At 50.5% G+C, this 25702-nt stretch overlaps 1 protein-coding gene across 8 annotated transcripts in view; it reads left to right on the top strand.

Annotated features, from left to right (window-relative positions):
- The window catches only part of Atp2b3 (ATPase plasma membrane Ca2+ transporting 3), a 74940-nt gene that overhangs the window by 45165 nt on the left and 4073 nt on the right, over positions 1-25702 (top strand). For 3 of the 8 annotated variants that reach the window (XM_048336149.1, XM_048336150.1, XM_048336148.1), the window contains 8 exons: positions 30-117; positions 840-946; positions 1547-1738; positions 3886-4099; positions 4754-4965; positions 6594-6701; positions 9674-9856; positions 14694-14780. In XM_048336149.1, coding sequence (XP_048192106.1) covers positions 30-117; positions 840-946; positions 1547-1738; positions 3886-4099; positions 4754-4965; positions 6594-6701; positions 9674-9856; positions 14694-14780 — 1191 coding nt within the window. Of the gene's footprint in view, positions 1-29; positions 118-839; positions 947-1546; positions 1739-3885; positions 4100-4753; positions 4966-6593; positions 6702-9673; positions 9857-14289; positions 14351-14693; positions 14848-25702 lie in introns of those variants that run through there. The other 5 variants (XM_048336155.1, XM_048336153.1, XM_048336151.1 and 2 more) reach the window with 3 other exon arrangements.

Raw genomic sequence — 25702 nt, 5'->3', positions numbered from 1 at the left:
GCCTCTGCAGCGTCTATGTGCTTCCCCAGATAGAACAGGAGCGGCTGGACAAAGTGTGGCCCAAGCTGAGGGTGCTCGCCCGCTCGTCCCCCACTGACAAGCACACTCTGGTGAAAGGTGAGTGAGCCCATTGTCTCTCTTCCCTCTGTGGCTGGCAGAGGCGACCTTACATGCTGTGTCAGCTCCTCCTGCACACCCCAAGCCAGGCTCCCAAATGAATCTCCAGGGCCTGCATAGAAAGCCAGGGGCCTTGGCTCTAGATCCATGCTTCTTGAGAGTAGTTGGTAGAAGATTCCTAAGAAGCTGGGCGCTGGTGGCTCACGCCTGTAATCCTAACTGCTCAGGAGGCTGAGATGTGAGGTTTGCGGTTCAAAGCCAGCCTGAGCAGAAAAGTGTATGAGGCACTTTGCTCCAATTAACCACCAGAAAACTGGAAGTGAAGCTGTAGCTCAAAATGGTAGAGCACTAGTCTTGAGCAATAAAGCTCAGGGACAGTGCCTAGGCCACAAGTCTAAGCCCCAGGATGGACCAAAAGAAAAAGAAAATGCCTAAGAAAGAAGGGAAAATAGAGGCTGGCCAATCATTGGAACAGATTGGGAAACTGAAGCCCATCAGGAAGACATTTAGCCAACCACAGTGGTGGAGCCTTCCATTCCACGAGAGCATACCACCCTGCACTGGGGGTGAAGGAGATACGCTGCCCTGTGAAGGCCTAGGGACTTCATCAGGAGATGACCGGGAACATAAAGGCAGTGCGCACCCACACTTCTGTTGAGCAGGTCCCCAGGGTGGTGAGGACAGATGGCACCAGCCCTGCCCGGCCCCATCTTGTGTTGCAGGGATTATCGACAGCACCACCGGCGAGCAGCGGCAGGTGGTGGCCGTGACCGGGGATGGTACCAATGACGGTCCCGCGCTCAAGAAGGCGGACGTGGGCTTTGCCATGGTAAGCCACTGCTGCCAGGCCAGTTCACCAGGTAGATGAGACCTTGGGTCTCGTGGACATCAGCTTTGTACCAGAAAGTAGGAGCCACTGTCAAAGCAGACTGCAGAGTGCTGGAAGGTTCTTTCCTTCTCATCTTGGCCACTTGGGCCCATATATGTGTAGAGTGTTAAAGGACAAGTGTGTGATTTGTTTAAAGCCATTTGGTGTGATGACAGCTGAGGTGACACTGGGACCCAGCTGCAGCACTGACAAGGGCACCAGAGGCTGGGCGCCAGAGGCTCGCACCTGTCATCCTAGTTACTCAGGAGGCTGACATTTATGGATCATAGTTCAAAACCAACCTAGGCAAGAAAGTCCATGAGACTCTTATCTCCAGAAAGGCTGGGCATGGAGCTGTGGCTCAAGTGGTAGAGCACAACCTGAGCTCAGAGAAAGCACCAACGGCCTGAGTTCAAGCCCCAGGACTGGCATTAAAAAAGTGCGCCACTGGGGAGTTCATTTGGTAGGGAAAGGCAGCCAAGCAGCATGGGCGGACGGGTGGCCAAGTAGGTGCTGAGAAAGGGGCGCCATGGGCACTGTGTGTGTCTGTGCTCTTCCCAGGGCATCGCAGGAACTGATGTGGCCAAGGAGGCCTCGGACATCATCCTGACAGATGACAACTTCACCAGCATCGTCAAGGCGGTCATGTGGGGCCGCAATGTCTACGACAGCATCTCCAAGTTCCTGCAGTTCCAGCTGACGGTCAATGTGGTGGCTGTGATTGTGGCCTTCACAGGCGCCTGCATTACTCAGGTGAGCCCCAAGGGACAGCCCTCCCACAATCCACCAGGCAGCAGCTTGCTTTTTGTTTTTTGTGCCAGTCCTGGGGCTTGGACTCAGGGCCTGAGCACTGTCCCTGGCTTCTTTTTGCTCAAGGCTAGCACTCTGCCACTTGAGCCACAGCGCCCCTTCTGGCCGTTTTCTGTATATGTGGTGCTGGGGAATCGAACCCAGGGCCTCATGTATATGAGGCAAGCACTCTTGCCACTAGGCCATATCCCCAGCCCAGCAGGCAGCAGCTTTCTGAGGACAGTCACTGGGACTGATGACTTAAGGCCAGAAGACCAGGTTGAGAACAAGTGTTCTCTTTGGTCCAGATTCCTTTCATTGAAATCAAGTTCACACACTAAACCAGTCACCATCTTAGGATGTACAATTCAGTAATTTTTTTCCAGTATGCTTGCAGTATTGTACAATCAGCACAATAGAACTACTTCTAACCATCCTCATCAATCCCAAAGGAAATCTTATACGCAGTAACAGTCACTCCCCAGTCCAAAACGGTTAACCCTGACTAACACCAATGGGTTTTCTATGTTATGGACATTTCACATCTAGGAAATCAAATAATAGCTGGTATTTGATGTGAGGCATCTTACTTAGCGTGTTTTTCAGTATTGATCCATGTTATAACTTAGGTCAGTACTCCATTCCCTTTTTGGTCTATGCATGTCAGTATGGGGCTTGAAGTCAGGTCCTAGGCACTATTCCTGAACTTTTTTTGCCTAAGGCTACCACTTGGGCCCCAACTCCATTTCCAGCTCTTTGCTGATTAATTGGAGGTAAAAGTTCCACAGACTTTCTTGCCCAGGCTGGCTTTGAACCACAATCATCAGATTTCACTTGCCCGAGTGGCTAGGATTATTTGTAGGCATGAGTCACCTGGCTCCATTCCTTTTTTTTTTTTGGTTGGCCAAAGGACTTGAACTCAAGACCTGGGTGTTGTCCCTGAGCTCTTGTGCTCAAGGCTAGTCCTCTACCATTTTGAGGTACAGTACCACTTCCAGTTTTTTTTTCTAATGATTAATTGGAAATAGTGTCATGGACTTTCCTGTCTGAGCTGGCTTTGAACTGTGTGCCTCAGTTCTCAGTCTCCTGAATAGCTAGGATTACAAGCCTGAGCCACTAGGACTTCGCTTTTTTGAATAATTTTTTATTGCCATCGAATTTGTGATATTAGTATTATAATCAACATTTTAAGAATTTTACAATGTAAACTCGTTTTTCATATGTGCATAATCACCACTCCATACTTCTAGAATATTTTCATCACCCCAGTAAGAAACTCAATACCCATTAGCAGTCACACCCCATCCCCTTTCTGCAATCCCATGGCACCTCTCATCTGCTCATGAAATCATAACATTTCATTTATATGACACATGGCCTTGTGCATCAGGCTAGTGTGAGGCTGATGTGTGTGTATGTGTATGTGTGTGTGTACCAGTACACACTAGTACACACTGGGGCTTAAACCCAGGGCCTCATGGTCTTCCTTGGCTTTTTTGTCCAAGGCCGATGCTGTACCACTTGAGTCATACCTTTGCTACTACCTTTTGTTGGTTAATTGGAGATGAGTCTCTTGGATTTGTCTGCCCAGACTGAGTTTGAACCATGATCCTCAGATCTCAACCTCCTGAGTAGATGGGATTACAGGCATGAGCCCCTAGGGCCAGAATGATGAGACTGATTTTTAAACCAGAGGGTTTGACAAGATAGTCAGACCCAAAGTTTGGCCTTTTCTTATTCTGTGGGGTGGGAGGTAAGACAAGCAACCACCACTTTGATCCTGAAAGGCCGCTCTCTGACCATGGGCTGTTTTGTAGGTTAGGGAATCCGGCTGTGCCTTCGAGCCCCACTAAGAGTTCAAACCACACGTTCCAGATCACTCCCAGTAGGCAAGAGAACAGAAAAGGGCAGGAATCTGAAAGGCAGGCAGAAAACCAGTGCTAACCTAAAGGAAAGTGGGCATGGACACGATCCCTGCTTGTGGGAATGAAACTCTGCTTCCATCGGCCCCAAGCTGAGCTCTCCGCAGGCAGTGCAGGCTTTCTACCTCAAGTCTTCCTGGTGTGAGCCTGGTGTCTCATCCATGGAGAGTAACTTCCTGTTCTCTGCAGGACTCTCCTCTCAAAGCCGTGCAGATGTTGTGGGTGAACTTGATCATGGACACCTTTGCCTCTCTGGCCCTGGCAACGGAGCCCCCCACTGAGTCACTGCTGCTGCGGAAGCCGTACGGCCGGGACAAGCCCCTCATCTCTCGCACCATGATGAAGAACATCCTAGGCCATGCTGTCTACCAGCTCACCATCATCTTCACCCTGCTTTTTGTCGGTAGGTTGGCCCTAGGGTGGGCGCACACACACACACACACACACACACACACACACACACACACACACACTTCAGCTGTGTGTACAAGGTCTTTAGCACACTGTTGATGTCCCATGTGCTTGGACCGTGACTGGCATACATTATGTATATCTCCAGCCAACCCCAGAGTAAGACACAGTAGTTTTTTGATATTTTGGTTTTCCCACCTCTGGTCTTTAAACTCAGGGCCTCACATTCTTGCTCAACTTGTTAGTCACGGCTGGTACAGTGCCACTTGAGCTGTGCCTCTACCCTGGCATTTTGCTACTTACTGGAGATGGAATTTCAGGCTGGGGATATGGCCTAGTGGCAAGAGTGCTTGCCCTGGAGATGGAATTTCATGGACTTTTGGGGCCCCTCCTGGGGGATTGGCTTCAAACTCTAACCGTCCAGGCCTCAGCCTGTTGGGTAGCCAGGATTCCAGGTGGGAGCCATTGATACCTGCCTGTACAGTAGTTTTTGACAGAATGGCAAATGAAAAAAGCAGCGGCCAGCTTGGTCCCCTGTGCCCTCACCTCCCTCTCTGTTGCCTCTCACTGTGGGTGTCCCACCAGGCACCCCAGGGCATGATGTGGTAAAGGCCCTCGTCAGCACCCCACTGTGTCCTCCCTCCAGGGGAGCTCTTATTCGACATCGACAGTGGGCGTAATGCGCCTCTGCACTCGCCACCATCGGAGCACTACACCATCATCTTCAACACCTTCGTCATGATGCAGCTCTTCAATGAGATCAATGCCCGCAAGATCCACGGAGAGAGGAATGTCTTCGATGGCATCTTTAGCAACCCCATCTTCTGCACCATTGTTCTGGGCACCTTTGGAATTCAGGTAAGAGGGGAGACGCCACCCTTGGCCTTTGCTACCTGCAAGAGGTTGACGCCCCAGGCTTCAGTCCCAGGTCCTGGCCACAGTTGTGTCATTTGTGATTTTCCTCCAATTCACACCCTTGCTGCACTGCGACGCAGATGTTCTTCACCCTCCAAACATTGCTGGGCTCCCCTGACTTCACCTGCTGGCTTCCAGAGGGATGGAGGTGCCTTGATTACAACTGGCTTCTCTCCACAGGTGGCACAAGTTGCCCTTCCTGCTTGCCGCCCATGCCAGGGCTGCCATTGTCATTTGTAGCATATAGTTCCTTGCTGTGTGGCTGTTGTAACTTTACAAGATTCATTTGGAGAAGTCAGCTGTGCTCAGGGGTGGAATGCTATCCTCTGCCTGCTACCGTGTCATCGATGGGCTGAGTGTTCTGATGTATAGTTTTTTCCCATGAAACCTGGCTTATAGTAAGGGCCAATAGATTGAGAGTTGTTGCCTGTGAGTGTCAGTGCTCATGCCTGTAATGCTAGCTATTCAGGAGGCTGGGATTTTAGGATTATGGTTCAAAGCTAGCCTGGAAAGGAATGTCCGTGAGGCTTTTATCTCCCACTGAGCATCAAAAAAGTTGGAAGTGGGGCTGGGGATATAGCCTAGTGGCAAGAGTGTTTGCCTCCTATACATGAGGCCCTGGGATCGATTCCCCAGCACCACATACACAGAAAAGGCCAGAAGTGGCGCTGTGGCTCAGGTGGCAGAGTGCTAGCCTTGAGCAAAAAGAAGCCAGGGACAGTGCTCAAGCCCTGAGTCCAAGGCCCAGGACTGGCCAAAAAAAAAGTTGGAAGTGCAGCTGTGGGTTAAGGGGCAGACTGCTAGCCTTGCACACAACAGCTCAGAGACAGTGGCCAGGGCAAGTTCAAGCCTTAAAACCTGCACAAAAAAGAATAAACATAAAAAGAGACAATTGCCACTGGAAAATAGTTTATTACTCACAAATCCCAAGAGGGATGTGCTATAGCATGAGGGCCATGCACAGGTTCTGATCAGAAGGCAGCTGGAGGCAAGCTGTACTGTGCTTCCTCCAGAACAGCTCTAAGTGAGGCCAGGCCAGGAATGTTAGGACTGACTGCTGTAGATCCTTTCAAGCCCACTCTGGAGCTTTCTTTATCTGGTTCCTGGCTGTGGGAGAAAAATAAGCTGTGTACTGGTCAGTCTGTGTTTGCAAACCGGGACTATGACTCCTTCTAAAGTGGAGACTAACAAGGAGGCCAAGGCAAGACGACCCTAATGACTTCATCAGCACAGGGTATCTGCTGTGTGCAGGTAAGGTGGGTATGTAAAGCATCAGATTGGCAGAGCTGAAATTTGGTCTGTAGCACTAAGTCCTACCTGGGGGCTAGAGTTAGTGCCCGGCACCCTGAGGGGAGGTAGAGGCTGACACATGGGGCTTTCTGTCCCAAGAAAGGAAAGTCAAGCCGTATCTCAGGAAACAGCTAGTTCATCTGCGTAGAGAGCCAATAATCCAATGGCTCTGATCAGGAGCTAGGAGGCTGGGCTGGGCGGGAAGGCAGGACTGGCAGAGGGCAGCCAGGAGCTGGGCTGGGATCCATTGCCACGAGACCTCCCTTCCCATCCTCCTGCAGATCGTCATCGTCCAGTTCGGTGGGAAGCCCTTCAGCTGTTCCCCGTTATCCACTGAACAGTGGCTCTGGTGCCTGTTTGTTGGCGTTGGGGAGCTTGTGTGGGGACAGGTAAGTGTGTCTGATCAGCCTTGTCACCCTGTCCCTTCCAATTGGCTGTGCTGATGGCACTTATAATGGACAAGATGTTTGGGTCCTGTCTAACCCAAGGCCCCTCTGTGGCCAGCTGTCTGCTCCAGAGCCTGCACTTTGGGGAAGCATGTAGCATCATCAGGTGACTTGGAGGCACTATCAGGGTGACAGCACCAGCAAAGAGAACACAAGGAATGATGGCTGAGTTGTCGTGGGGCCCAAAAAACCACCCACTGCTCCCCTTTTCATGATAGCAGCCAAAACTTGCCCCTTAAATCTGAGGCGCTTGGGAATAATCTGTGGGGCAAAGAAAAGGCCTTGAGAGAAATTAAGATGTCTAGTTATTTTGACCTGATAGAAAGTGAGAGAAGCACACTTCCAGACCTCAGAGCTGCAGCTGAAGCTCGTCAAGGGCACAGTTTATAACACCCATCATGAGATCAGGAAGCAACAACCTGAGTGTCTACAGCTCACCAGAACCCAGGTAGCCCTATCCCTACCTGCCATGGGGACACCAAAGGCCTCACAGTGCATTTCTGCAGAGTTGTGGAACACAGCATAGGAAATGCAGGCAAGATCCACTTTTCTTTGTGTCTTAGCTCAGGCTACCATTAAGTGTGTACACTGACTCATACCGATAATCAATTTGTTTGACAAGTGGGGATTGGGAGGATCTGTTCAGGTCAACTTCAGGCAAAAGTTAGCAAGAGCCTACTTGAAACAGCAGCCACGCATGGTGCCCCACACCTGTAATGCTAACTATGAGGGAGGCACAGGTAGGGAGATTTCAGTCCAAGGCCAGCTCGGGACAAAAATCTGAAGAACCTGCCTGAAAATTACATTAAACCAAAAACAGTATGGCAATTGCGTAGCCAGCACAACGTCCTAAGTTCAAACCCAGTACCTGAGTTCAAACTTCAGTAACACCAAAAAATTACATATATATATACATATACATATGCACATATATGTGTACATATGTATTTATGTGTATGTCACATCACAGACTGGCAGCTTACAAAATTAGTATTTTCTTTTAGTCCAAAGTCAACATTCCAGCCAACTCAGTTTCTGATGAGGGTTCCTTTTCATTGCTTGCTCATAGGGGTGGAGTGGGGAGAGGAGCGATTTGGTGTCTCCTCTCTTTAAATGTTTTTAAATTCTTTATTGTTATTATCAAGGTGATGGATAGAGGTGTTATAGTTATATATGTCAGGTAATGAGTACATTAGTTTTTGGAGAATATAACTCCTTCCTTTGCTCGCAGTTTTTCCCTCCGGTTCCCACCCACAAGTTGTACAGTTCATTTTCAACATAGTGTCTAGTGAATACCACTGCTACATTTGTTCACCGTTTGTCCTTCCATTTCTGTGCCCCCCTTTCCCTCCCAAAGACAGACAAATGAACAAACAAGACAAAAAGAAGAGAAAACAAAAACAACAAAGAAAAAAACCTCTTGTTTCCATTTGCTGGAGTTTCTTTCAATCGGTGTCTCCTTTTAAGGGCTCAAATCCACTAAGATCAGGGGCCCAACCTGTTGGCCTCATTTCTTACTGCCACACTGGAGGTTAGGTCTTCCACAGGAACTTAGTGAAGGAACACAGGTCAGCCGATAGCATTTTGTTTGGTTTCTTAATTTCTTTGTGATTCCCCCAGCTGACTAGGTGCTGTCCCTGTGGGTCCCTGGCATGAGTCGTGAGGAACATCCCACCCAGTACCTTCAGCTCATTTTCCTTATACCACTAGAGCTCCCCTCCTATTCCTACTCATGCCTGATTATCCCACAGAGTTCCTTCATTTCCCACAGCGTACAGTCCAGGCACTCCTCACAACCATGTCATGTGTCTTGACCTTTTGGCTACTAGCGCTTGCTACACCAGCTAGTCCAGGTTCATCCTCTGCCCCTTACCCCACACATGGTGCCAGCCTCTAGTTCAACCCCTCAGAGCTAGCAATTGGTATTTTTAATTATTAATCTTTCCAGGCGCTGTCCCTGAGGGTTTTTTTCTTCCTAAGGCTAGCAGTGTACCACTTGAGCCACAGCTCTAGCTTTCTGGTGTTTAATTGGAGATAACAGTTTCATGGAGTTTCCTGGGCTGGCTTTCAACCATAATCTTCAGATCTGAGCCTCTGACAAGCTAGGATTACAGGTTTGAAGCATTGGTGCCCAGTTTTGTTAACCTTTTTTAATTACAAAAATAAGATGTGTTTGTGTGGGAAAAAAAATTCCAATAGAAAAGAAGGAATATCCATGAAAAAAAACCCTCAAGTCTACTGTCAGCCATGTTGACAGATTCCTGCTCAGCCCCTCAAGGTGAGAGGATCCATCTTCTCTCACACAATGGCATGGAAAAGCCAGGCCTTCTCGTCACTCCTACTTGCCTCTTTCTTCTCCTGCCCTTTCCAGCTGTCACCCTCTTTGCAACCACTCCTGTCAGCCTTTGATGTAGGCCTTTTTCTACACAGGTCTCCCAGGGAGTCATATACCCACATCTGCTTTTCCCAGTTCACAGTGAAAGGCAGCATGTGTGGACTCCAGTCAGCTAGGAAACACACAAGCTATGGTGTCTGGGGTTTTTCATTGTCTGGTACATTGGCAAGCATCCGTTTGTGACCCAAGATCCCCAGTACAAATCATATGCTTGCATAGACCAGTGTATGGTCCAAAGCTGGGAATGAACCACACTCCTCTCAGGCAAGACATTTGGGTGCATCAAGATTCACTGCAGGAGTGGGCCCAGGGCCAGCCGTGACTTTCCTGCATAGTGCTCTAGGATGGACTTCCCCAGTGGTTTTCCCAGCCCTTTGGGTGGAGGAGGCTCATTGGAGGAGGAATCTGCCAGGCCCCAGCTAGTGTGGGTAAGAGGTGTGACCTCTGGTCTCTCCCTGCCTCCCAGCAGAATTTGTTCTTAAGCCACCTGTTTGCTGTCACTCCACTGTGACTCCCCCAGGTCATCGCCACCATCCCCACCAGCCAGCTGAAGTGCCTCAAGGAAGCAGGGCATGGGCCTGGGAAAGATGAGATGACGGATGAGGAACTGGCAGAGGGGGAAGAGGAGATTGACCATGCTGAGCGGGAGCTCCGCAGGGGCCAGATCCTCTGGTTCCGAGGCCTCAATCGGATCCAGACACAGGTAAGCCACTGTTGCTCTTGACTCTCCTGGTGCCTCTGCCTGGAGAGGGTAGAAAGCAGGCAAGAAGCATGGAATGGGCAAGCAGAAGCTGAGGCCAACAGGGAAGCCCGTGGGTCCTGCTGGCAAGCTCACTGGGTTTGTAGTTTTCCCTCTGCCATCTTGGTGTGCTCGCTGCTCACTGGGGCAGAGAGGGCCTCTATCTGACACAGCCCTCAGTGCTCAGGAAATCCCGCCTGAATGGACTAAAGTTATATGCTAGTGACCAATGGCCATCTCTCAGGGGCTCAGACCCGCACTATCCCGTTTATTGGGAAAGAACTGCCCCTAGGCTATAGGCAAGTTATGTTCTTAGAATGAGAGGCCCACTTCAAAGATCAAGCTCCCTGTTCATTGGAGCATACTGTAATTACTGTTCAAATGATTCATTTTAGAAATAGACTGCCACCAAATTGGTCCTTTCTCTTGATCCCAAAGCCAAGCCATGAGCTGTAAAGTCAGATGGCCACTGTAGTACCCCGTAGTAGGCATTTTTGAAGACTTTACAAGAGGTGGTGTGCCATAACTACCCTTATTTCTGCCTTTGCTCTTCCTGGCCAACTTTCCTGCCAGAAGGTTCCAGATCCTTCCCTGGTACCTTTTCATAATTGTACCACCCAGAAACAGCTTTCCGCATGGCTTACAAGGTCTCCTTCCTGCTCCCCCATTCCTCCTTACCTCTGGAAGCTTGCTGTCCCTTCTGACTCTCTCCGCTCCTGCTAACCCTACCTCCCACTCAGCCCATGCTGTAAATCCCTCTGGCCTAGTAGGGAGGGAAGAGATCTCTTCGGGGCTCTACCTCCAATCATCCTCCATCACAGCAGGTCACGTGTCCCAGTCAGTCACACTGCAGCCTCCTGGCCTGGCCCACTCCCCCCCCCCCCCGCCCCCGGCATCCTCCACATAGCCTTTTCAAAGGCCTGCTCACCTTCTCTGAGGTGACAGTCCTTAAGTCCTGACATATAGCCAATCCCCCTGGGGTCCTACCAGCTAAGGCAGGGCCACCTGGCTGGATCACCCTTTAGAATCTGTCTGGACAACTTCCTGGGGCAAGACCCGAGACCACACAAGCTTCTGGTTCTACCTTTATCCTGCCTCCATCCATAGGACTAGCTTGTCCCTACACTGTCATTATAGCCCCATTCCTTCCTAATCTACACAGCTGCTTCCCTACAATCCCATGGATCTGATAGGTTCCAGCCTAGAGTGTTCCTCCTCTCCTCTTGGGGCTCCAGTCTCAAATGAGACCATGAGCTTGCAGTCTCCCACGACTCCACTCATCTTGCTTAATTGGCTCAGCCCCTGTGGTGCCACCTCCATGCTGGAACTTACAGCGCCTCTCTCCAGTGCCCTTTGGATGAAGTCCAGGCACCGGATTGTGGTCCTTGAAGCTCCATCCTTTTGATATCACCCCATTCCTCTCCACACCCTGTGACCTTGACTGCCTTTCCAGATGTTTACTGTGCGCATCCATGCCTATGGCTCCTTCCTTGTTGCTGCAGGCTTCCCCCAGTGCCCTCTCTTCATGCTACAAAAGCCTGCTCAACGGCCACCAAGCCTTGTGAATCCTTCTCACACTCTACTCCCTCCTGCCACCCTGGGCCATTCCTGCACCCACCTTAGAGCACTAAGACCAAGTATATCACAATGATCTGGGGAACTTTCTAGAACTGTAGTCTTCAAGCCTGCCTCTAGAGAGTGGGATCCTGAAAGGCTGAGTCTCTGGGCCTGGAGAGAATTTCCTAGCTGAGAATCAGGAGGCTGGGCAGGGAAGGGTCTTCTAGGTCCACATCTTAGCTCTGGCTTGTCCAGGACACAGAGGCCCAGGAGAAAAAGACAACAGCTGTTGGAGCCATGGCCAGAGTCTCCTCTCCCAAGTTCGAGTGCTAACTGCTCACGCCGTGCCCAGGCCAGGTCAGGAGTGCAGCATATATAGTGCTTTCTTGTTCCCTGCAATAAATATTTCTGTGCTAAACTTAAAGCATATCAAATGTTTAAAAAACAAAAACAATCACCAAAAACACAGCACTCACATCTTCCCCAGTACTTGTAAGACTGATCAAGTGTTCCATCTAGGAGACTGTGGCCGTCATAGGCCAGTTCTACTGCAGAGCCTGGCAGGGGAGGTGGGCAGATACAGACAGAAGCTCTGCCTGTGCATCTGAAGTGTCAGTGGTAGCTTGGTCATCTGTGTGTGTGTTACATATTTATATGCCTGGGGACTCTTTAGCCTGCTACCACTGCCTGACTAGCACAAGTGAGTCCCATCAACTGGAGTTGTGATTTTCCATGCCATTCTGACTGTTGGCACCCTTGGAGATGCTTTACAAGCAAAGAAAGGGTGGGAAGGAACTGGCCCAAAGTCATCCAGTGAGAGCCAGGACTGGCCAGGGCCCAAGTCTCTCGCGATAGTTCCCCAAGCATGCTCCTTTATCCTTCAGTAAAACTACTGATTCCTCCATGGGATCTCCATGCCGGGGACTTTTCAGTTTGACTTTATCATATCAAATTCACCATGCCTTTAAAGAATGTTGAACTAATCAATTATTTTAGCTCAGGATTATAGACTTTCTGCTTCTTTGATTCAAAATGTCTGCCTAAAAAACACAAATAAAGCCCTTTGGGTTCCATACATTTTTCTAGGCAGCTGGCCCCAGATTTCTGGATCTTTGTGAACCACAAAATTGCTCCCCAGATTTCTGAGGCCTGCATATTTTCTGTTGCTAAGTAACCCATTACCCTCTCTCAGCACTGTTCCCTACTAATGTATCAATGCACCAGATGCCAGGGTGTCATTCTAGAATAAAAGAGAGTCCTTCAAACCCAGAACATGTAGCTTTTTGAATGCTCATAATGCGGTCTGTCTTTTGTGCATTCCATTATAAACCAGTAAGAAGGCTCATCAACAACTGGGCTTTATTCCTGGCCCAGTGGTTGGGCTCCTGGTGGGAAGGGGTGACAGGGATGGTTTGTTCACTGCTCCCGTTGTCCCATGGGGGGGGGGGCTGCATGGAACCAGAAGCCCATGCAAATTTGATGTGTGCGAAAGGCATGTTTCCCTTTCCTTGTCATTCCTCTCCCCCCCATAAGTGTCCTTCCTTGAGAGAGAGAGCTGTCTCTATAGCCCAGAAATATTTAAACCAAGAGAGGAGACCCCATAAGAGGCTGTGATACCATCACCTCATCATCTTCCTTCCATATGCTGGCACACAGTCCCCAGCTGCCTTACCATGCGCACCACGCTGCAGTCACAAGCAAGGGAGCAAGGGAGTGGGTTGTGCTGGGCGGAAGGGGTGCTGAACAAGTCGAGTAGAGGGACTGAGTCTTTCCCACAGTGTGTTCAAGGTCAAAACGACATCCATCAGTATTTTGGTTGGGGGAGAGTGAATAGTCAAGCTGCCTTCTTCCCAGAAGCCCTGGGCTCTATCCAACATGCAGCTGAGGCTGGGGCCTATCGTGGAGCCAGTGGGGGGTGGGGGGAGACAACAGGTAATCAGGGTGCTTAAGCTCCAGAAATTCACGCTGGCTTTGCTGTTCATGTCATCTGGCGAACTACATGGTGCTTTCTCGAAATCATCTTCACCCTGTAAGGCCCAAGGTTCTTGGTACTGAGATCATTCCCTCAGAGGAGGCTGCGACTCTGCCACTCAGCACACTAGCAGAATCCAGGCACAGGAGCTCCTGCTGGGAACAGTGTCACACGTGCTCACTAGTCTCAAGTTGTTTGGGATCCCACTGCCTGCGTGTAGCTCAGTCAAAAGTGGAGTCTGGAAACCTAAAGTTGGGGAGGGAGGTCTAGCAGGATTTATACACAACGCTCTCCCATCAGTCTTGCTTGCCAGAGACCCACCTCCATTTCACCTTCCAGAAATGTTAGAAAGGACACATAAGCCAGGTGCTGGTGGCTCACGCCTGTCATCCTAGCTACTCAGGAGCTTGAGATCCGAAGATTGCGGTTCAAAGCCAGTGCAGGCAGGAAAGTCCATGAGACTCTAATGAATGACCCCCCCCAAAAGCTAGAAGTGGATATGTTCGAGTGGTAGAGTACTAGCCTAGAGCAAAAGAAGTTCAGGGACAGAGGTCAGGTCCTGAGTTGAAGCCCCAGGACTAGCATCAAAAAAAAAAAAAAGTAGGCCATAGCAGAAGCAGAAGTCCTCCAAGTCTCCATGCGTGCGGCTCTGAAAAGACAACTCCATGTAAATGCATCTTTTGTTGAGGGTACCTATAACGTGGAAGGTCTGCATTGCTGATGCCCCTGCCTAGAGAAAGACGACAGAGGAAAGAAAATGACTGATAGAGAAGGATCCCCAACCTGTGTGCCGCTGAGGTAAACGGGTACACCTCTACTCTAATGGGACAATGGCCTCTTTCTAATGGGAGTGTGTCATATCCCTCAGGTGTGTTGGGGCGGAAAAAAAAGTTGAGAGCTACCGAAGTAGGATAACAAAGTATTGCCAGACACAGGTACTGACTGACTTGACCGAGTGGCTTGCGATGAGCAGATTGTGAATGCAAATGACTACTGAACTGTTTGCAGTGTGTCCCTCCCCCCCCCCCCCGCCCGCCTCATGTGTAACCCTTCCCTTGCTATCTCACCGCCACTAATCATTCGCCCAGCAAATCCTCTCTACGTCACAGCCTGGTCAAAAGCATCGGCAGCTCTCCATGAGCAGGGCTGAGCTAGTTGAGGCTTTGCTGTCACTATGTCCCCAGTGTGGTCCCCGTCCTCGCCCAGCCCTACCCCCTGCAGTAGCGTGGACCGTAGTGCAAGCCAACCTTTATCTCGTTTTCTCTCCCACAGATGGAGGTAGTGAGTACCTTCAAGAGAAGCGGGTCATTTCAGGGTGCTGTGCGCCGGCGGTCTTCGGTCCTCAGCCAGCTCCATGACGTAACCAATCTTTCTACCCCTACTCACGTAACTCTCTCTGCCGCCAAGCCCACCAGCGCTGCTGGCAGTGAGTCTTGACTTCCCTTTTCTCTCATAAATGGCATCTCAGGGGAAGATAAAGCCTCCCCAGTTCTGCCTTCTCTTTTTTCCAGTCTTGCATTTCTGCTCACCGTGGCTTTTCCGTTCCTTCTTTCCCGCCCTGTCCAGTCCTTCCCGCCAGACGATGTGTCTCTCCAAAGCCATATTCTCTTATGAACTGTACCAAACCCATGGCACTGCCAGGCCTTCTGTCCTTTGCTTCGTTTGGTTTTTCTTTGATTTTTTTTCTCTTTTCTTTTTGTTTGCGATCAGTGCTCCTGCTGCCATTGGTTTTCTTTTCTTGACCTTGTCCTCATGTGCCGAGGGTTCTTCATGAACTCGGGTGTCTTCGGTGCTGTGTGCTGTGAGGCTCAGTATTCCGTGGTGAGTGTCAGGGAAGCACGTGGCTTGCGGCTGCGCTCCGGGGCCAGGACCTGGGGGCCCTGCCCACTGTGCAGCAGCCTCGGTGGCACAAGAATCCAGCCCGTCCTGGGCACCACAGTGGCAGCTTCCAGCATGCTCCTTGAGGTGGCTTCCAAAGAATGCCAGTCACCTGCCCCAAACAGGCTCAACAGTGCCAAAGCCTTCCTGTTCCATGGGAACGTGGCCTGCAGAGCCCGCCCTGCCCCGGGAGCTCCGGTAGGCCGTCCAGCCCGCGCGGATTGCAGCTGCCTCCTTGTTGCTGCCAGGGCCAGGCTTCTGGATCACATCTTGTCCTTCAGTGAGAAAGCTGGGAGAATGAAATAGCTCAGTCCCTGGCCATGAACACTCCGCATGGGGATGGTCCCATCTGCGAGAACCCAGGGTAGAAAGTCCTGTAATGGCTCACATGTTTTTACAAAGACAAAGGGAAGGCCACTAGATTGCTGAACCCAACCCCGTGCAGTTCCCCCAAGTGCAGACAAGCATGCGGGCTTCCTTACTCCCACCCAGGCAGCTGGCTTTTTGTAACCAACTCAGGAGATTTCCAAAAGCAAACAGTAAACCTTCGAGTATGAGCCCAGGGATGGTTCAATGCTACCTCTTTCCTTTCCTTCCAGTGAGCCCCCGCAGCTCCCTTCAGCGACACGCAGACGCCAGTCTTTAACTACGCCTTTTTCCATCACAGACTCTTCGGGTTTCTTTTTGCTTGATTTCTTTCTGTTCTGTTCTTTTCTTTTTTTTAGGAACTGATGAGAGGTCCCCGGTGGGAGGCCCCCTCCTATGCTTAGGCTGTCCTTTGGGGGCTACTCTGCCCTTTAAGGAAAGCACGAGGGCCACCCCAGGAACAACACACCCCTTCTCCAAACCACAGGGGTGCAAACACCTCGAGCTTACTCTCACTTCCACTGGACCACCAACGTGGGCCACAAATACTGGCCAACACCCATCACCATTGCTCTGGCCAGACCCCAGGGGGCCTCAGTGCCACTGTCCCCAGAGAGGCCAGGAGGAGGTTGCCAAGCCAATTAAGGACACAAATAGGCCTCTGCACACACTTGGCCCGGGTGCAGGTGGGCAGCAGAACCTTTCTTCCTCAGAACTGAGGAGCAAGACTCGGTATGAGTGTCCCTAAGGGATACACATACATCTGCCCAGCCCCTTCCCCTCCACTGACTTCCTCCATAGTTTCCTTTTGTCATCTCTCTTTGCCTCCTGTGTATCTGTCTGTCCATTTGCCCACCTGTTGACTTTGGGGGAGAGCAAGGCTCCATTCTCTCTACCCCTCAAGTCTTCTCCACAGCTGCTGCCTTCTCCTACCCTGAGGCCAAGTGGGCTTCTCCAGACCCTCACTACTTTCACTCCTCCTAGAAGCTCCCCACTTGCCCCAAGAGGCCACCTCTCTATCTGTTCTTTCTTGGCTCCTAGCACCTGTTTCCTCCCTCCTTCCCTCCTTTCCCTCCCTTCTTCTCCTTGCTTCTTCCCCACTTTGCCCTCTTCCTTCCCATTGCTCCATCTTTCCTTCCGTCTTTCCTCCCTCCTCCCTCCCTCCCTCCCTCTCTTCTTCCCTTCCCACCTCTATTCCACGTTCCTTCCTACCTTTCCTCTCTTCCACCCCTCCCACCTTTCCTGTCTCCCACCCTTCCTTCCTTCCCTCCCTTCTTCCTTCCTCCCTTCCTCCATCCCCAACTCCCCCTTCCCTTCTTCCTCTCCCACCCTCCATCCTTCCCATTCTTCTTCCCTCCTTTCCATTGCTCTGTTCCCTTCCTTCCCCTTTATCTCCGGAGCCCAGCAGCCTGGTAAGTACAGTTGGAGAGCTGCTCCCCTCCTGCTGTTCCCAGCCTTTCCAAGGCACAGAAGTGAGGGGGGAAAGCAGGGCCTTCTGTGGGATGAAGGTACGAGATGCTTGGTGTCCCAACCTGCAAACATGAGCCTAAAAACGCTCCTCCCTATTGAGCAGGCATACCTCAGAAAGGACTCGCTGTGGAGGAAGATGCTGCTTGGGGCACCTAGCAACTCCCAGGGCGATGTGCTTTGCTACTGGAAGTTGTTTACCATCACCATACCACAGATGGGTTTTGAATTTAGAACCTAAGGCTCATTCTGAGTTGAAAAAAAAAAACCCAAACAACAAGAAAACAGAACCCAGCTCACTCTTAGGCCAAGACCTGCCCAGGGCCCCATAGACAGCCAGGTCTCTCAAAGTGGGGAGTAATCCCAGCCTCCTCATCACCTTGGAACTTTCTGGGGAACCAGAATATCTCAGGGGGAAGGCAGGCAGGATGACAGCCATATGGATCTCCCCTGAACAAGATGCAGTATATATCAGGTGTTATGGCCACTGACTACCTCTGCTATCCTCAAAGGTTTCACAGATCACAGGCATCCTAAGTAAAAGTCACACTTCCTTACATGAGCAACTTTCTATCCTCTGAGGGCCTCTACTGCAGGCCAGTCTTCCCTTTAGCTCCCCAAGAATCAGAGGACAGTGTCTGCAGCTGTCAGGGCAGGGAAGGTTCTTCCTGTTCAGAGTCATTCCCAGTAAGAACCTCTGGATCTCTGGGGATAAGGGCCATTCATTGGCTTCAGGGCCAATGCTAGAAGTGGCTGTAATACATCCTCTAAACCACAGGGAGGGATGACTGAGAATCCTTGGGCTTAGTGTACACTCCCAAGCCTTTCTAGTCTCCAACACCCCCACTCTCCCCCCCACACACACTCAAGCCCCATCCAACACGTCCTACTCCATCTTTTGTTCTCATATATCACAGACTGTGCTGACCATGACACTCCTAGTTCCAAGAACAATCACTAAGCCTCCTCCTTGCTCAGAGCCATTTCTCCCCTCCTGCCCAGCCCCATGGCTACCTCCATCACAGACATGTCCTTCATATTCTCCTAAACTAGTGGAGAATCTTTCTTTTCATAGCTGCCACCTCATTTCATGTGAAGCCAGGCCATCTGGGTAGCTCCGGAAACAAGGAGAGCATGAAATCGTAGTCCATGTTCCGTATCACTCACACATATACGCCCTGCCCTGAACACCTCAACTGCAGTTGGTGTCAGTATCCCCAAACTGTGCTCACTCGGGTTTGCTAACAAGTACCGTGCATCCCCATGGAAACCGAACGCAGATCCTGGCACCAAAGCTTCTTTGTAGTCTCTAGTGTCCCAAAGTTCCCGTTACACCCCTGAAGTTTGTTTCCCAGTTCATCCTCATGGCCCTCCCACTCCAACTGACAGGCCACCTGTCCTTCCTGCAGCCACACTGGGCTTCGATACTCGAACATTTACTGTTGCGGTAGTTCATAGACAGGTCCTGATCCAGCCCAGAAAAACAGGTAGGGGTAGCTGTTTGGTTTGATGCCATGCAGTCAAAGGAGCTGCTTCTAGACAGTTCGATATTAACCATATGGAGACGGATCACAGCAGTTGATTTTCATTGTCTTTTGTAACATGAACATTTTTCATCCAAGGGGGCCAAAGCTGGCCAGGTGAGCCCCCAGAGCCTTGCTTGTTCTTTACACACTCCCGGGAGGGCGGGGAGTGAAAACCGTCCCGTTTCAGGAACTTTGTTCCATTGCCCACAAGTCTCTTGATGTTGAGCCAAATCTAAATCTCTTTCCCTTGGATTTCAGAGAATAGTGAATATATTGGCATTTTTCTTATTTGTATCTGTACACTGGTTCCACGTGGAGAAGCTTCAGGTCCCTTACTGGAGGCCATGCTGTGCCCCTAGCCTTCCAAGAACTATGGGCTACAGTGCAGAGGGGACAACCTTCCAATGAACTCCCACAGGTCACTATAAAGTGCACCCTAGGGAGCACCCCAGAATCCCTTCCTGTACGCACTCTGAATGTTGACTTACAGGCCAGAAGTCAGGAGCTGAGATCTCGTGAGATTTGACACTGTACAGTGGGACTCAGCTAGTGTGAGAAGCAAGGGCTCAGGTAGGACTCCTCTGGCATCCTGTGTAATCTGAGCATGTGAGGAGCCTGGGCTCAGCTGTTGAGGTCAGGAGTACGAGTCTGGCATCTCTTGGTCGTGGGCACAGTGTATGTGAGTGTGTAAGATGGGAGGCAATTTTCCTAAAACCACCAGACACTTGGTAGGCTTGCCACATACCCAAAGGCACATCTTTCATCTCTGCCATGATCCCTTGATGGCAGGGCTGGAGTTGGCACTTTCACTTTCCTAACTGAAGCACATGACAGCTCCCTGGGTGAGGAAAGAGGCCAGACCTGCATGTAACACAGAGAAGTAAGGCTAAAGCGAGCTTCTCCTTAGTTCTCCGCATTTCTGATCTTGGCTTCTCATTGCCATGGCAGCTGACAGGCAAGGGTCTGCACTAGTGATTGGTACAGAACAGTAGAAAGGTAAGAGAGGAGTCAGGTAAAAAATCTGAGCTCCATGCATGTTGGGGGCTGATACTGAGCAGATCACACGGGGAAGGCTTCCTGGGGCTGAGTGGTCCAAGAACCCAGATAGCAGGCAGATGGCATTATTTCCACCTGAGGAATTAGCACGAAGCAGTATGAAGGTATTAGGCAATGTCTTGCAGCTCGGGAGCTTTTGCTTTTGTTTTGATTTCCTCTTGTTTCTTTTTTTCTATTCTTTATTGGAGTAAGCCTTCCTTCACTCCCTCGCTTGTCTCCCAGCTTCTGCACTCCTGTCCCAGCCTCCATCCTTTCTGTGCATTGGAGGCCTAAGTAAGAGCACAAGCAGCTCCTCAAGAGGGCTCGGAGCCTTCCCCCACCAATGGCATGCTTGCCTTCTGCTGCAGCTCGCGGGTGGCAGTGGGCCTTGCTCTGCAGCATCCCAGCCTGGGTAAGGCTCCCAGCATTCACGTACCAGATCAGCAGCACAGCACCCAGTGCCCAGCTCTCTGAGGCGCCCAAAGGCACTGGGAGGCCAAGCACTGGTGACTCACGGCTGTAATCCTAGCTACTCAGAAGGCTGAGATCTGAGGATTACAGTTCAAATCCAGCCCTGGCAGGAAAGTCAGTGAGACCTTTATCTGCAATTAACCACGAAGAAACTGGAAATGGTGCTGTGGCTTAAGTGCTAGCTTTGAGCTGAAGAGCTCAGGAACAGTGTCCAGGCTGCAAATTCAAGCCCCCACGACCACCACCATCACCAACAAAAGCATAGGGAGGCTCCTCCAGGAAGCATATGACAAAGAAAGGAACTATGTGCAGGTGGTTCCAAGTTTCAGAAAGAAAAAGAACAGATGAGTAGGAATGCTAGGGGGTGCTAGTCTAGGTCCCAGGATGTCCAAGCCACCCTCTCTGCGAATGAATATTTAAGCTGGGATGGGTGTGCAAAGGAAGGACAGCATGACCTCATTCTGAAGATGAAGATTCTAGGCAGCGGGCTGGTCCAACAGGGTGTGGGGAGGTTCCTGCCTAGCATGTTCTTGCTAGGTGCTTGAAGCAAACTAAGTGGAGAGCCTGAGAGAGAGGGGTCGGGCCAGCAGCAGACCTATGCACTGAATCCCTGTTGGATGTGGACCACCCCTGTGGATGCCGCGGCCATCAGGGAACGCTACAGGCAAATCCTTGCCTCCCAGGGGTTTGATTCAGTGAATGACATGGAAGGCAGAATAATTGAGGTGGGAGGTACCCTTGAAAGGGAGCAGTGGAAATCAAAGCGGGTGCAGGAGTGGGGGTGGGACAGGAAATGGCTCACTGTGGATAGGGGGAGGGAGGAAAGAGCTCCGAGAGTCGATGAAGGAAAGCCCTTCTGGTAGAGGGACCAGCCAGTGCCTAGGTGCTGAGGTACGAATGTGCCAGTAGCTGGAAGGAGTAAAGGAAGATAAAGTACGAGAGAGGCTGCAGGACTTCTGTTCTCGTTCTAGGAAAGACAGCTATTGGACGGTTTGCATTGGTGGAAGCTATGAAATGTTCTGGCTTTTACCAGAAAAGATTGCTTGGGCTGCCATGTTGATTGAGGGGCAGGGAGCAGGGCAAGGAAAGCATCAGGAAAATGAAGGAGGAGGCCCCACATCAGCCTGCCTGGTCCAGTCCGGTGGGAGTGGTAGTAGCAGTGTGGTGGCAGATTGTGATGTCATTAGAAAGCAGCAGTGTGGTTGTTGGGGATTGGGACTGGAGATTTGAGGCCAGTTGAGGCATGACTTAGACATGCCAGTCTTCAGTTAGAGATGGAGAGCCACTGGAAGATCAATGGAATGGAAGGCCCCAGGCAGAAAAGAGCACCTAGGGGGAGGGGGCAGGGGCACTGGGATGTTAGGGGGAAGTCAAGGAAAGGAAGAAGACCACAACATGACTGGAAAGGAGCCAAGGAGAGATATGGAAACCAAGTACCCTTCAGTTTGGGGAGGAAATAAAGTATCAACAAGCCTCTCAGGGCCACTAACCATGGCATAACACAGAAAAGTGGGAGAGCAACTGGAGGGAATTACTGAACCAAATAAGTGAATGACCCAGACAAGGGGGAAGAAGATGACAAACGCAACATCCTTGCCTGCCTGCAGGGGGCAGTAAGCCACATCAGCTCACATAGATGATAGGAAGCTATTGGGAATCCCATCTCTACCCCTGCAGCATACCCTCTCCCTCCCTCCCCCATTGGTCTTCTCAGAAGCTTCAGTCATAACCTTAGGACTCACGTTTGCTGCTTGCATTTCTTTTCTTTAAAAATTATTCAACAGAAGCAAGCATAGTGGCGAGAGGTCTGCAAGCCCAGCTCTCAGGAAGCTAAAACAGGATTGTCAATTTCAGGCCAGGCTGGGCTGCTTAGCAACACTCTGTCTCAAGAAAAAAAAAATTCTACAGGCAGATGGGCTCTAGACAATGAACTTTAATTTCCACCACAGTTAGGACCCAAGCCAGTTTCATCCTGCTAGAATGTTTAGACCCAAATAAGGGGATGGCACAATCTGATTTTGCCAGAGAGAGCTTAGACATGCCATCTGCAGCCAGGCACCCGAGGCTCGCACCTGTAATCCTAGGTACTCGGGAGGGTGGGATCTGAGGATCGTGCTTTGAAGCCAGTGTGGACAGGAGAGTCTGGGAAACTCTTATCTCCAATTAACCAGAAGAAAGCCAGAAGTAGAGCTGCGGTTCAAATGGTACCGTGCTAGTCTTGAGCAAAAAAACCAAACAAGAACACAAAGTTCTGAGTTCAAGCCCCAGTGCTGCCATCTGCAGAAGGAACAGTGCAGGCAACCAACATAGGAATGAGAGAGTCTTAGTCAAAAGCTGTGTGACAGTGACGCTGGGAAAGAGCAATGGGCATTCTCGAACGAGGGTGTGACAGGTCCAGGGGACACTCAAGAGGACACGGCTAATGCAGAAATTTGGCATTCTGGAAAAGGGTCCTAGTTGTAGATAAGAAGATAGAGGTGTTGCAGATGTGCTGCGATCCCTTGGGAAGAGGGGGACAGTGAGGGAGCCAGGCAGGAGCTTAAGGACAGGCAGGTGCAAGCTGTGGCATTGGGACAGGGCATGGGATGCACTCAGCGTGGGCTGTGACTCGGCTGGGTACAGTAAACTCGGGCCTGGCAGAAGGACACTGGGACCATGAAGGTGTCTACCGACAGCTGGCTACAAGCCCAGTCCTCCACGGTGGGCCTTTCTTACCATTTGCTGCTTTTCACTGAACCAGCTTCCCAGGACTTGCCTGTGTCCTTCAGCTTAGGGTGACCTAAAATCTCTCCATCGAAAAACCAATGTCCAGCCATTATAAGAGCTCCAGACCTGAATGCAGAGAAAAAAAAAAAAAAGCTGGTGAGAAATCTGACTCCCTGCCAGGGGTCAGGATTGAAACTCAGGATAGCACAGCAGTATGGCCTACCCATGAAGATTGTTCGTTCTTGTGTGTGCTCCAAGTGCTCGCTGATCCACTGCTCTGTGACTGACCCTAGCAGTCGGCCTTAAACGAGGCAAATTATAACCAGGAGGAGTCCCAAGAACAAGCCAGTGGGGCCAGAGCAGTGCTAGCCACAGAAGCAGGCTGCCCTGTGGCCTTGCCCTTTGTTGGGAAGGACTTTGGGGTTTATCCAGGTACAGTAAAACTCAGAGGATACATAGGTTTGGGCCAGGTGGGTTTGGGTGGTCTGCTCTGATCACATGACCCAGGTCCAAATGAGGCCACCAACTCAGGAATGAGAAGGTTGTGGCCAAGGTCAGGGAGGCATTACTGGCAAATTTACTGAACCCAAAGTACTGGACAGCAGGGTACATACAGCCTTTTTTCTTCGAAGTAGGTGAGGTCCTTCCCTGACATAGATGCTTCAGTTCTGAACCACAAAACCTAATAAGGCAACATAGGAGTTGGCTACAAAAATGTGAATTCTCTTGTTTTCATTTAAAATGCAAAATGAACCTGGGCATTATGAGCACGTGCCTATAAGCCTAACTACTCTGGAGGCTGAGATTTGAAGATCATGGTTCAAAAGTCCAAGAGACTCTTATCTCCAATAGAAATTACCAAAAATGTTGGAAGTGGTGCTGTGGCTCATGTGGTAGAACACTAGCCTTGAGCAAAACAAAGCCCAGGGACAGCGCCTAGGCCCTGAGTTCAAAGCCTCAGGACTGGTACAAAAAGTACTGTGAACTGATTTTCAGTTTCTGTATTAATTCTACCTAAGAAAGCAGTGTGAGGTGAAGGAGTCATGGGAACAGCTGGCCACCTGCAATCTGGCACATGTGACTTTACCCAGTCCAGAGACCTTTCGAAGGGCAGGTCACACACAAGCCTAGAGTATTCCACCTTTCTGGAGTTTCTGGGCTCTCTTCCTTTGCAATACAAAGACTATGAGGTTCGCCTCATTTACAGTGATTTAGGAGTGTTGTGCTTGCCCTGGCTGAATTGTCAGTTCCAAGGTCCAGAGGGTAGGTGCTGAAAGGAACTCTTTGTAGTCAGGGTGATTCATTGTCTAAACTGGGGGCTAACCAACTGTTCCCATTAAGGGCCAGTGAGTAAACATATTTAGCTTTTGGGACCAGGTTTCTGTCGCAACTAAACAACTCTGTCCTTGTAGCTTGAAAGCAGCCATGAATACTACATAGATGAATGAGCATGGCAGTGTGCCAATAAAACTTTATATACAAAACCAGTAGCAACCAGAGTTAGCCTTTTAGCCATAGACTGCAGAAACTTTAAACCAAGGAAATGAAATCTTAGCATCTTGGACTGGGAAATGACATTAAAATGCATAACATGCCCCACAGTTCATAAGGGAGGCATTAACTGGAGCCAGGAGCTCCCTGCATCCTGCCTAATGGGCCAGGGGGGTCACCAGTGCTGGCTTTGCATTTGCAGTAGAGCCCGCTGACATTGGGGCTGGGCTGGTGCTTGTGGGAGGCCTAGGAGCGGCATATCTGTTCCTGGCTTCCAGGAGCAGGAGAATGCTGAAGTTGGGAAACCAGGAAGGAAAGAGCAACGTAGCAGCTGTGTAGCTTGTAAACCTTGAGAGTTGGTGTCCAGATGCCAATGAAGGTGGAAAAGCCGGAGGGGGGGGCGGAGAGTAATTCTCCAGGACCTGCAGAAGGTATAGGTGGTTCAAAGGAGCTCAGATGGAGGCAGAGGGTCACAGTGGTAGGGGGTCTGGAGTCATGTGGGGTATGATGTAAAGTTCTTCCCTTCAAGAAGTCAAGCTGATCTGAAGACTGGAGAGCAAAGTGGGGAGGCCAAAGAATGTACAGACTATGGCAAAGTCCATGGATATCTGAGTACAAGAGTGAGGAGAAGAAACAGGATACAGAACACATCCGAAGCGACCGGCTGTGACATAGGGCTGCAGAGAGAGCGCGAGGACCACCATAGCAGACCCAGGCAACGAAATAGGGTCAAGTTAAGTGCATGCAGGGTGGATATTTTTCGTTGTTTCCTTCCGGTGGAGATCAGTAGGCTCTTAGGCCCAGAGTCTGGAGCCACATAGGTCCCACGTCTATGGTCCAGATCAGAAGGTGTAACCAGAGAGGAGCCCTGGGACACCCCAGGACAAAGGAGGGAGTAATACAGGACATAGGGCCAGAGCACCTGGCCAGGCAGGAGCAATAAGAAGGAGCCTTGATAAGTTTCCAGACACTGGAGGTCATTCCATGTGAGTACCCTTGAGGTATGGATTAAGATGAAGACACAGAAGTACCACTGAGGCTGGCTGCCATTGGCTCACGCCTTTAATCATAGATACTCAGGAAGCTGAGATCTAAGGATTACAGTTTGAAGGCAGCCTGGGCAGGAAAGTCTACAAGACTCATATCTCCAATAAACTACCAAGAAAAAAAAAAGCTGGAAGGAGAGGTGTGGATCAAGTTCTAGAGCACTAGCCTTGAGCAAAAGAAGCTCAGGAACAGCACATAAGCCCTGAGTTCAAGCCCCAAGACAGGCAAATAAATAAATAAATCTGGGCACTGGTGGTTCATGCCTGTCATCCTACTCAGGAGGCTGAGATCTGA

This window comes from Perognathus longimembris, chromosome 28 (assembly GCF_023159225.1).
Source record: "Perognathus longimembris pacificus isolate PPM17 chromosome 28, ASM2315922v1, whole genome shotgun sequence".
NCBI classification, from domain to species: domain Eukaryota; kingdom Metazoa; phylum Chordata; class Mammalia; order Rodentia; family Heteromyidae; genus Perognathus; species Perognathus longimembris.
The sequence above is the reverse complement of the archived record's forward strand: the minus strand, read 5'-3'. Positions and strand labels throughout refer to the sequence as shown.